We start from the raw sequence: 12465 nt of genomic DNA, 5'->3' as shown, positions 1-12465 counted from the left end.
CACTAAAGGCCAACAGCACCTGTCTCCCCCAGCTGTGACAAAAAGGTCTTCAGGTCTCCAGACGCTGCCAACACTCCAAACTGCCCCCTCTAATTCCTGTTGAGAACCACTGCTCTAGGGGAAAATTACAGCATCTAACATTTTTGCTAGAGGTTATAAACCAATCATTTCTTTTCTTAAAAATACAAACAATTTTTTCTTTTTTGAGCTGAGTTTGAAACAGGATACATAAACATTATACTTCCAAAAGTCTCAAGTTAAAAAACAGGTAAACATTTCAACTGGGGGACATGCTACAAAGTATGTGACCAGTACCCCTCAAGACTGACACGGTCATCAAAAACAGAAAAGTCTGAGAAACTGTTAGAGCCTAAAGGAGCCTATGGAGATATGACGGCTAAATGTGTACTGTGCTGTCCTGAGTGGCATCCTGGAACAGAAAAAGGACATTAGGTAAAAACTAAGGAAATTTGAGTAAACTATGGATACCATATCAATATTGACTCAAAAGTTGTGACAAATATACCACAGTAATGTGAGAGGTTAACAACAGGGGAGGGGTGATAGGTTTATAGAAACTATAAGATTTCCCAGTAAATCTAAAATTGATCTAAAAAAATATTTTTTTAATGTTTTAATTAAAATGGGAAAAAAAAAAAGGATGGGAGAGAAAGGGTAAAACAAAGAATAAAAGCATCCCTTCCCTGTGCAGATTTCACTCTGGGAGCCCTTAGAAAGGGAAGATACCGGAACAGATTGTGTGGATTAAGAAAAGAGATCAAATGGTTAGAAAGAAAGAGAGAAAATAAAATTCTTTTGTCCTCTTCCAACTTGGGGGGGAAAAGGATCTATATTTTTAGGTGAATATCAGTATTTCTTCTGACCTCTCCTTCCTACCAGACACAGCTCAGCCGGCAGCCTTGGCAAAGCATTTCCTGCATCTCTGAGCAGGTATGTGCTCTGATGTCAGAGCCCCTGGGGTCCACTGTTTATCCCCCTCAAGGTGGACTGTCACTTATCTCTTTGCCAGACTCCCCATCCATGCAACACTGGTCTACTGCTTGGCACAGGCTGGTCCTCAGCAGCTGTGGGCCCCTCCCTGTCAGACTCATCCACCTGTGAATCAGCAGCCTTCAAACCCACAGCTGGGTACTTAAATAAGTACATGTTGAATGAACAGACAGACGTTGGGCACACACATTCATACAGACTTCAGCAAGAGGGGCTAGGAATGGTGCAGACACAGAATGGGCAAAGAAGGAAAAGTCTGATTGAAGTCCTCACATTTCAGGGTGACAGGGACCATGTGCATCTGTGCTGGGGGCATGAGGAGGACATAGGGTGCACTGAATCCTGCACCTGTAACACTTGAATACTTACTTACAACACTTAAAAAGACTTAGCCATTATTTAGTGCAGTGGCCTCATTTTACACAGAGAGAAACCACAGCCAAAAGGGATTAGGCGACTTGTTCCAGGCCACACAGCTAGTTATGGCACTGCCCTAAGCAGGAGACCCAGATCCAAGAGCTAAATAATCCATCTCCATTTTTTACTAAGTATGTGTCTAAGAGTGACAGTTATTCAATAACTATTAATAACAGCTACTATCTACTGGGCATCTGCTGGGTGCCAATCCTGTGCTAAAAATCTCCACATTATCCCCATACTATGACTGAGGAAACTAAGGTCAGAGAGGAAAGTAACTCAGTAATACCCCCCAGTCTGTCCCACACTAAAGCCCAAACTCTGGTCCAATGTTGATCTTTATCACCAGACACTTTAGCCACCTCAGGCACCAGGCACTGTTCTAAACACCTTTCATAAATGGACTCATCTATTCTTCACCAAAACCCCATGATGCTGGTACTACTGATGCTGGTACATGCCGATTTTACAGATGAAGAAACTCAAGCTTCATAACCTTCCCAGTCCTCACAGGCAACAAGCTGCAAACCTGGACCATGAAACTGGAATGGCAAAAATTTTGCCTGCAGTTTCTTGTAAAACTAAGCATGAAATTACCATTGAACCCAGCGACAGTACTCTTGGGCAATGAAAATATATGTTCACACAAAAACCTGGACACAAATGTTTAGAGCAGCTTTATTTGTAATAAGCAAAGACCGGGTGCATCCCAGATGTTCTTTGAAAGTGAACTATGGGTAAATGGTTCAATGTGGTTAAACAGATGGTTAAACTGTGGTACATGCATACCATGGAATATTACTCAGCAAAAAGGAAGGAAAGCACTATTGATACAATATGTGCACCAACTTGGATAAAACTCCAGGGAATTATATTCAGTGAAAAAAGCCAATCCCAACAGGTTACATACTGTATGATTGTGTCTATATAACATCTTTTGAAATGACAAAATTTTAGAAATGGAGAACAGATAACGCTCCAGAGATGGGAAAGCAGAGAAAGTATCAGGAGACAGGTGGGTGTGGTTATAAAGACAATATGAGGCATCCCTGTGATGGACTGTTCAGTACTTTGACTGTGATGGTGGACACACAAACCTACGTGTGGTAAAACTGTGCAGAACTATATGCATGCACACACAGGAGCACAATAAAACTAGGAGGCTCTGATTGTATCAATCTGCACTGGTTGTGATGCTCTACTATTGTTTTGCAAAATGTAGCATTGGAACGAACTGGGTAACGGATATGCCGATCTCCCTGTATTAGTTCTTACAACTGCATGTACATATACAATTATCTCAATAAAAATTTCAATTAAAAAAAATCTTGCCTGCCCAAAATCTGGGCTAGATAATCTTTTACAATTTGGTTCATCTCTCAAGATCTGCAGTTCCCAGTGCCTCCAAAGCCAGTCTTCTCTCCACCATACCACACAACAGCTTCAAAAGCCAAAGAAATTAAACTCTTGGCAAAGGGAAACTAAGAAAATAGGCAGCTATTGCATAGAATTCTGCATTGCTGGCCATTTTAAGTTCCCTCTGAAAATTACTCCAATTTGTTTATTTCATGAAACTGACTTCTAGTCAAAAGATGGAAAATGTGATCAGACAAAATGTTCTCTCTCACCAAATATTCTCTCCCTATCTCTATGTGCCACCTCCAACAACGAAAAAAGAAATCAGTATCAGAATTTTGATTCTGGATCTTCCCTGAAAGCAAGCAGCGGCGCCAGTGGATTACCAGTTCCCACATGGTCAGCTGCTACTGGAAAGCAGCGTGACACAGGACACAGGACGGCAGGTTAGGGGTTGACCCAGACCTAGGTCAAGGCGTGACTTGAGTCTCGCCGTTCCCGTCTACAGAACGGGGATGAATGCTAGCAGACAATCTATGTGCCCGGCGTTAGTATTTACTAGTTCCTCTTTCCGGCCCTCCCGTTTCCCTTGGTAACAAAGGAACTAAGCTCATTTTCTGTCCACCTGGCCACAAAGTACTCGTTCGCTCCCCCTGAATCCCCTCCTCACTGAGGATAGTAGATAAGGCAGAACACTCCCAACCTGGGTCTCTCCGATTTCAAACACGCACATCCCCCGCCCCAGGGAAATCAGATCGGCCTCCGGATGCGGCCACCTGCCCAGCAGCCCCGCTGCAGCGGGACTGGGCTCCGGCGCCTCCGGCTGTTCTGTCATCACTGTAGGTTAGTAGCAACACCTAACGGTGCGTGGGGGCGACCGCCTCCCAACGGATGTCTGCGGAAGCCCCGGGCAGCCCAAAGCGCTTTCGATGCAGATTTCGGGCTAAAAATCTCAAGAATGTACAAAACAGCTAGCCCAACAGGAAAGACAGGAGTTGTGAAGTTTTGGAGGCGCTCGGCAGAGGCGATGCTGCCTGCGGCTGGGGCCTGGGGGGCCGAGGGTCGCCGGAGCGCCTCGGAGGTCAGCAGCAGCCGGACGGGCCCGGGTCCGAGGGTGCCCGCGTCCCGCCGACCGCGCGGGAGGAGACCCGCGGCCCCAGCGGGAGCGGAGGGGTCCCCAGGTGCTGGGGGTGGGGGGACCCCGCACTCACCTTCCGTGCTTCTTTTCGCCTCCCGGTAGCGCTCCCACAGGTAGCGCTTCATGTCCGGGGCGGTCCCGGGGGCCGTGCACAAGGGCCGAGCTGGGCCCGTGCACGGCCTCCCCGGGGCCGCGGTCCTGCAGCTGCCCCGCAGGGCCCAAGCCGCCGCCCTCGCCCCGGCCCCGCGGGCCCCCACCGCCGCTGCCGCCGTGGCCATGCCTGCCGCCACCACGCTGCCTGTGGCGCCGCGGGGCCGGTCCTCTGCCCGCGCTCAGCTCCGCAGGCGGGCGGCTCCCTGCGTCGGGACACGTGGCGCGGTGGCCGGGCCTCCGGACCGCTGCGGGGCGGGGCCGGGGCCGGGACGGGGCGGGACAGGGCGGAGAGGGGAGGAGTCCGGGGCGGGGCTGCCCCCGGGGCCGGGCCGCTGGGGTCTGGCGCCAGCCTGCTGCGGTCACTTTCTGACCCTGATGCGCGCAGGAGGGACCGCGTGGTGGTGCGTGGGCCACATGGAATGGAACGACAAGACGCGACGCCGGCGCCACCCGCTGAGCTCCGCCGCACCCTCCTCCTGCCTTCTGTGGCCAGTGGCCTCTTGATCTGCTTTGGCCCGGCCCTGGAAGGTGACCTCTTCCCATTAATGGCCTCTGCAGTCTAGACTTCCCCTGGGTCGTGGGAACCGGTCTGGGACATGCCCCAATCCTCAGCTGGGATCCGTGAGGGGCACGAGAGGCCCGTCCCTGAGGGGATGGCTGGACCGAGGCCCCCACACGTGGACTGATGTTGGCTGGAGGACCCCAGCCCCTTAACTCCAATAAGTTTGAAGGGCACCCGCATGGCACAGCCTGGACGACCCAGTACCCCACCCTAGATTTCCATCCCCCAAGAGAGGTCCTGTCCCTGCCCAAGCTCCTGCTAGGCTGCATCTGTTCTGTGCCATGTGGTTCCACTAAAGCCAAATGAACAGTAACCTCCCCACCGGGAAGCATTTCTGTGTGGACTCAGACACGGCTCCTGCAGGAAAGACTGATGTGGCCCACTCAGAACCCTGCTGAGAATCACTGGACTGCAGAGACTTCCCAAGCTGCCCTGTGGTTACTGCTGAGCAGGGTGCCAAGTGGAATAGGGGGAATAACTCTCAAGGCTGGCACTCTTCGAGGGAGACCTTACTGCCCTGCATGAAATAAGTGGGGCGCGACTAACGCAAAGCATTAGTGTATGTGTATGTTCAAGTTGTGGCCTGGAGGGGTCCGGAGATGTTTCATGGAAAAAGGTGGCATCTGGGTTAGACTACCATTTATTGAAGGCTTCTGTGTGCATTATCTGATGCAATCTTCTCAGTAATCCTGAAAACTAGATGCCATGATTTCTCCCATTTTACAAATACAGTACTCCCTTGGTATCTGCCAGGGATTTGTTCCAGAACACCCCCCTCCCCACATACTGAAATCCGTGGATGCTCAAGTCCCTCACATAAAACAGCATAGTGTTTGCATATAACCTACTCCCATCATCCTGTATACTTTAAATCATCTCTAGGTTACTTATAATACCTAATACAAAGTAAATGTTATGTAAATAATTGTTATACTGTATTTTCTATTTGTATCATTTTTTATTCTTATGCTGGGTTTTTTCCTAGAATTTTCAGTCTATGGTTGGTTGAATCCAAGACTGCAGAACCTGTGGATGGAGAGGGCTGACTGTAATAACACTGAGGCTCAGAGAGGTTAAATAACTTTCCTAAAGTCACACAGCTGAGCCCATTCTTCCATTTGGCTTCCTAACATAGTATGTAAGATTTAGTTGGGTGATAGGGGAGAAGGTAGCCAATAAGTAATCCTTAACAGTTAATGGTCAGTGTTTTACAAATCACTGATAAAATGAGATAATAAAATTCTTAAAACAGCTGCTATCAAATCCACAGGCTCAGGTACTTTAAATTTACTTTATGGTTTTAATTTATTCTAATTTATATCTTATTCATGTTTCAAAAAAAGGTTCTGTGGTAATAGTTGTAAATTTTGCTTACATGTTAAATGAATTCATAAATTCAAAATAGATAAACTACAGCAGTGTAAAAATAACACAATTAGAACTTTAATAACATTATTTCTAGATATTTTTCAGTATGAAATACTATGAGATCAATGATACCTAGCATAGAAATGTGAATCACTTAAAAATTATTCTTTTTTAGCTAAAAGCAGTTATAATATTTTAAGGAGCTGAAAAATCAGATCCTCAGATCTTGATTATCACTCCTAAGTGGTTTAGAAGAAAATATCCAATCAAAGAGTTCTAATTAAAGACAAGTGGAAAAAACTTGACACCAAAGAGCCCACTATAATTTTTATTCCTTATCCGTATCATTTGAGGTCTTCAACAATTTTGTCTTGATTTGAGATCTTCTCTTCAAAAAAACACTTCTAAGTTGAACTATAACCTGGGCTATGAAAAAGCCACTTTTCTGATATGAGCTCAGATATGGATTTCCAAGGTTTATTTGTGCTAAGTGGCGACAACAGGGGATGGCAGTAAATAGTGGTGATTTGGCCTTCTCCACTCTTGCTTTTAGCTAACAAAATCCTTTGCCTTGAAAGCTTTACAAAACCATTCGTTCTACCAAAAGATAAAATCTTAGGAGAATAGTCCTTCTTTTTCTTTGCTGCTTCTTTTCCTGGGCTAGTCCGTATTTAACAATATTTGGTGTCTTCCGTTGGGCCTTTTCCTCAGCAGAAATGGGAAGAATGGGTTTCAAGATCTTTTTCCCTTTTGCACATTTTGACTTATCCGAAATTGTGTGAGGTCCCAAGTCTGTCGTGCTTTTAGCTCTTTGTAACTTATCTGTGCGCATGCACATTGCAGAGCTCACTGTTTTAGAACTGTGAGCACTGTGGTAGTTTAATTTAAGCAAGTGCTCCCATAATGACGAGCCATTCCTAGAACCCTCAGAATATTGTTGGCTCATACCTTGAGGCCAACATCTCTTGCTCCAAATCTGCTTGATTTCCCCCAGAATGCTGCAAAAGATCAAAAGTGGTCAAGAGGTCATATACATAACCTGAAGAACCAGAAGCATATTTCTTTGGGAGTCATAAAACAGAAACTCACTGTAGGATTCCATGGATTGATGAATGAGAAGATCCCAGGTAGGTTGCCGTTAAATCCAGTGATCTGTACAAATAGCCTACTGCCTCAATCATGATGTGGTGACAAGAGTCATTTGTCAGTAACTGACCTGCTGGATATTTGAAAATAAGAATATTAGAATTTTTAAAAATTACTCCTGACTTCACACATTTAAAAGAGAAGGACAAAAAGGTGGCATTGGAACATTGCCTATTGTAATATTCCACCAAGAACATTGAACCTGAGTCTAATCATAAAGAAACAACCAGACAGAAACAAATTGAAGGACACTGGGGCAAAGAAGGTAGGGCAGAAACTGACTTCGATTCTTCAACAATGTCAATGTCATGAAAGACAAAACAAGGCAACTTAAATGTTCTAGACTAAAAGAAATGCAATACAAGATCTTCAATAGGATTCTGTATTGAAAACTGAACAGCTACCCAGGACAGTACAAGAATGCTTGAGGAAATTTGAATTTGGATTCTACATTAGATAATAGTCTAATGTAAAAGTTAAATATCCTGGGCTCGATTATTGTATTGTGGTTATGTAGGGGAATGTCCTGTAGTCAGAAGACACATGAAGTAGTACAGTATTTAGAGATAAGTGTCAAGTTTGCAAATAACTTTCAAATGGTTCAGAAAAATACGTATGTGTGTGCCTTTATGTATAAGAGAGAAAGAGAACCCGAATGTGTAAAAATGTTAACAATTGGTGAATATCAGTGAAGAGTATACGGTTGTTCATTATACTATTCTTGAAATTTCACTGTAGGTTTAAAAGTTTTCAAAATAAAAAATAGAGAAAAAATTTTGCCAAGTGCTATTGTCAATAACTAAATTGTCTAAAATTTGTTAAAAGTGAATATATAATACATTTTACAGTCTAATTTGCACATGGTAATCATTTATTCATTTTACCCATTTATAAGACTGCTTTTAAGGGGCTAAATTTATACCATTGATTATGACCCTAATGTAAGACTGGTGTGTGTAGGGCATTGCTCTGGATAGTGATGAAGAGACTACTGGGTACATAAGAGCTAAAAACACTGACAGATGACCCAGCCAGTGCCCCTGCATTAATAATAACAGCAGCAAATGTATGTGAGTAATTACCATCTGTCAAAACTGTGTAATCCTATAAGGCATAAACTTCCATCACTTGTCCTTTTTTTTCATTTATTCTTTTTAATAGGACCACACATCCACCTGGTTCGAAAATGAAAATGTATCAAAATATAAAGTGAAAAGTGTCTTTCTCTTCTCTGTCCCCATCTGTGCAGTCTTCTAAAATGGAACCACTGACGTTTGTTTCTAGTGTGTCCTTCCAGAGAATTTTTAGTGCATGTTCATTTTACTTGTCTTTTAAAGATGAGAAAACTGAAAGAGGTTAAGTCGTTCCTGTTCGTGGTAGAACAGTCCTGGAACTGCCTCATCCCCAAGTCGGTGCCCTTGACTGCTAGACTAGGCTGCCTCTTCCCCATTCTGGATTGTCCTGAGTACCAGCTGTGGCTTCTGCTTGCAGAGATGTTCTCTCTGCAGCCTTGCTTCATGGGTCACAGCCTGTGTCTCATATTGCCTGCAGCTTTTTCTGGAAATCTGATAAAGAGTTTCAGTTGTTGTCTCTGCTTAGCAATCTGCAGCTATGTTTCTTCTTTCTGAATTATTTTTATCATGCTCTATGATGTTCCCAGGTGCCCCAATCTAGCTCAGCAAAAGGCAATTGTGAATCACCCTGTTCATGATGACCAAGTTGCATTGGCATTAACTGGCCTTAAAAAAGAAAAACGGAGAAAAACAGAATGTGTCACATGGTAGCAAAGACAGAACCCATTCTCAGAGATTCTCCGGCCACCAATAACCAGATTTGCAGGTGTCTGCAAGGCCCTTTAAGAACTTCTGATGCTGCAGGATAGAGATTTTCCAGTGCTGTTTGCACACGTACTTCATGCCCTCCGTCCCCAGGTTCTCTTTTGGCCACACACCTCGACTCCTCAGGCCCCTTTCCCCTGACGGCCCATTCTGGACCTAATCTATAGCCTTGACCTCAGAACTTTCTTAGGCACAATCAGACTCTTTCGTTCTGGCAAGAAGCAGATGCCAGAAAAAGGCATCCTTGCCTCAGGCCTCAACCTGCCCAACCTTTCCTCAGCTGGTAGCAGCAGGGCCAGCCTGCTCAGTCCTCCCAACTCAGGGAAGAAGAAAGACCAGAATAGGTTAATTTAAATTGCAGAGAAGTCATTGACCCTCCTCCCACTTCAAACCTACGCTCTAGATGGGAAGGGAACTTAACATTTTATTTTGCATTCTGTTCATTGTTTTGTGTACAATATCTCATTAAATCTTCAGACTAACCCCATAGGCAGACTTTATTATATTCTCTTGGTTGGTAAAAAAAAAAAAAAACAAAAAAAAAACTGAGACTCAGAGAGGTTATGTCCACAAGCCCAGAAAATAGCAGAACTGTGATTCCAACCCAGATCCCTGGGATGCAAGACCATAACTTCTAGAAGTAAGAAGAGAACACTAGTCTCCTTGTCATATTGGTTCTGTGGGAGATTTTCCATAAAAATACCTCTAGAGAAGAACCACCAGTTATATTTTCCATGTTGTACTTCTGTGGAGCGACACCCTCCGTATTTCCAGCGGAGTATAAATTGGGGTGGGGATGGGGGAAAGGTCCCACCAACACTCTTGAAAACCTGTTCTTAGATTTTATGTAGAAGTTTTCCTAGTCTTCCTCCTTTATTTTCAGTGCTTAACATAAAAAGAAAGTGGTATATTTGTTTTCCTCTGGAAAAAGAAAGGAAGATATTTTATCCAAAGACAGTCCTCTGTCCTTTTAAGTAATCTTCTAAAGCACACCTTTTCCTAATCTTTATTCTACTGAAATTGAAATTAAGTCCTGTTTTCTCTTGCTTCATATTGTATTTGCTGTCACCTAATAGGTGGATTTTGGCAATGCCATCCCCGTGTGAAAGATGTTTACTTTCTCTTAGGCCCAGAGCAGCAATTCACGCAGTTGTTACCAGGTAACAGTGAAATCTCAGGTGTTGGTGGAGGTCCTCAGGAAGTTTCCTCGAATGAGTCAGAGACTCAGTGGATGCTGCCCAATGAACTTCCCCTCTGTGCTGGGAGCAAATGGGATTAAGAAGCAAGGACAATCACAGTCCATTATTATCTGACCAGAAGACAGCCTGCAAATTTGTAACGAACAAGGAGAATTCAGCAGTATCTAAAGGCTCTTTGTTGAAAATTTCTTTTTGTTTGATAGCCAGGCTATGTCTGAAGTTTCTTTGTTAGAGTCTTAAATTCAGTTTGAGAAATTAAGTTCGTTTGCTCATTCTTTCAATAAACTCTTTTGTCTATAAACAGATTAGGGAGAAAGCTGTTTATCATTGGTCCCAAATAAAGTAAAAGGTTGCAACTGGATGTCTCCATGGAACCTCAATTTCTGCCCTAAAGAAAACAATAAAAGACTTTAGGGGGTCCTCCTCCACCCACCTCCACTGAGACCATGGCCTAGGCTGGCTCAGATGGACCTGGTTGCAGACAGCAAGTAGCACCCTCTGTTGTCTTCTCCCAGTACCCACAAACTCACTGTGCCAATTAAAAAGGCTGGGCCTGTGCACACCCCTGCCTTTGGGTAGATGAAACACATTCATTGTTCTCTCTTAGACAGGCTTTTGTCCCTACCACCAAAATTGAAGGTTCCCTGTGAACTTTGTGTTGCTAAACATAATGGTCTGTTCTCAATCTGGTGATCAGTTCTCAACACTCTCCTTTTTTGGCTTCCATGATTTTACTGATTCTCAGCCTACCTCTGGGGCCATTCTTCATCTTTTGCTACAAGCCTTTCCTCTGCCCACCTCTCCTTCTTCATTACAAAATTCTCCCAAGTTTTATATCTTGCCACTATCTTGTCTTATATTCTTCTTGGTTCTTTCAACCATTCTACTGGGTTGAGCCACCAAGTATATGCTAAGGATTCCCAAATGTTTTCTCTGGCTCAGTCTTCTAGCTCCAAACCACCAGATTCATATGTTCTACTGCCTACTGAATATCTCCACTTGGATAGGAAATTCAGACTCAACATACCCAAAATTAGTTCACTGTGGTTTCCACCCCTCCCCCCAAACTGTGCTCTCTATCCTGCAATGGCAACAGCATCATCCATCCGTTGCATTGGCCCATGGCATAGCCATAAACTAGGAGATGCCTTTGACTGTTCCCTTTGCCTCACCTCCCACGTCCAACCAGGCACTAAGCCCTGTTGGGTTTACCTACTAAATCTCAAATTCAACGCTTTCTCTCCATTTCTACTATCCCTGTCTTAGTTTACCAATTCCATCCCCCATTTGGCCACAAAAGTATTATATCTAAAACACAAATCTACTCATGTCCTTAGTGCTAGAAATCCTACAGAAGCTCCCCTGCCAAACCCTTGAGCATGGTAGAAAAGATTTTCTTTGCCCTAAACGTTACTGATTACTCCAACATCATTTCCCAACCCTCCCCATTCCAGAGTTTCACACCATTCTGATTCATCTTTCCTTGCTTTGTTCATGCTGATCCTTCTTACTTAAAATGCTCTGCCTGAACTTCTTCACCAGGTATCTGTCAGTACTCATGGCCTAAGTCACTTGCTCTAGAAAGTCTTCCTTGTTGCCTCTGTCATGTGCTTCCCCATGCCCTCTCCAATGTCTGTCACAGTACACAACACATTGCATTGCAGTTATCCTGTTGTGCTTGTCTCCTCAAGACCACAAACTCCTAGAGCCCACGAACAGTGGGAAGGCCTTCGGATTTGGGGACAGAGGACAAGATTCCAAGTCCTAAATCTATTACTTATTAGCTGAGAGGTTTTGGAATGTCACTTGGTCTTTGTGAGCCTCAATGATTACAATATCTAATTCATAGGATTCTCTGATCAAATGTACTGGAGCAAGTCATATGACACATCTGCTATTTCCTCAGCTTTAAAATTGGCTCAGCAATCTCTAGAGTCCCTTCCATGTTTACAAGTTTTCTATGCTTATGGGGTCTACTTGCCATTTTCCTGCAACCAATGGCATTCACCAATTTATAACCCGTTAAAAATGATTAAACCTATATAACAAATAAAAAGTATTCTCTGTTAACACATACAAACCGGCTTGCTGGATTAACCAGGGCCCTACCCTTCCTCTACAAAACATACTCCCTGACGCCCAGAGCACACTAAATGCCTGCAGCTAGTAGGTCATCGCTACTCCGCTGGCATTCTTCTGTTCCCAACAGCTCAGTTCTAGCATGACCCAGAGTCAATTGGGTTTGTCAGTCTAATTAGATATAATTAAGTAATTATA

The 12465-nt window shown here is 44.1% G+C and overlaps 2 protein-coding genes across 2 annotated transcripts in view; both read right to left on the bottom strand.

Annotated features, from left to right (window-relative positions):
- Positions 1-4242, bottom strand: part of NT5DC3 (5'-nucleotidase domain containing 3) — a 56532-nt gene extending 52290 nt beyond the window's left edge. The window contains exon 1 of the mRNA XM_045553089.1: positions 3996-4242. Within this exon, the coding sequence (XP_045409045.1) occupies positions 3996-4200 (205 nt within the window). The 5' untranslated portion in view covers positions 4201-4242. The remainder of the gene's footprint in view (positions 1-3995) is intronic.
- Positions 4243-6585: 2343 nt separating this feature from the next.
- The window catches only part of LOC123639366 (putative tetratricopeptide repeat protein 41), a 38799-nt gene continuing 32919 nt past the window's right edge, over positions 6586-12465 (bottom strand). The window contains exons 3-4 of the mRNA XM_045553088.1: positions 7095-7224; positions 6586-7003 (exon numbers count right to left, since the gene is read on the bottom strand). Coding sequence (XP_045409044.1) covers positions 6586-7003; positions 7095-7224 — 548 coding nt within the window. The remainder of the gene's footprint in view (positions 7004-7094; positions 7225-12465) is intronic.

This window comes from Lemur catta, chromosome 6, assembly GCF_020740605.2.
Source record: "Lemur catta isolate mLemCat1 chromosome 6, mLemCat1.pri, whole genome shotgun sequence".
Classification (NCBI taxonomy): domain Eukaryota; kingdom Metazoa; phylum Chordata; class Mammalia; order Primates; family Lemuridae; genus Lemur; species Lemur catta.
Note: the sequence above shows the minus strand (reverse complement) of the source record. Positions and strands in the feature narration are given on the sequence as shown.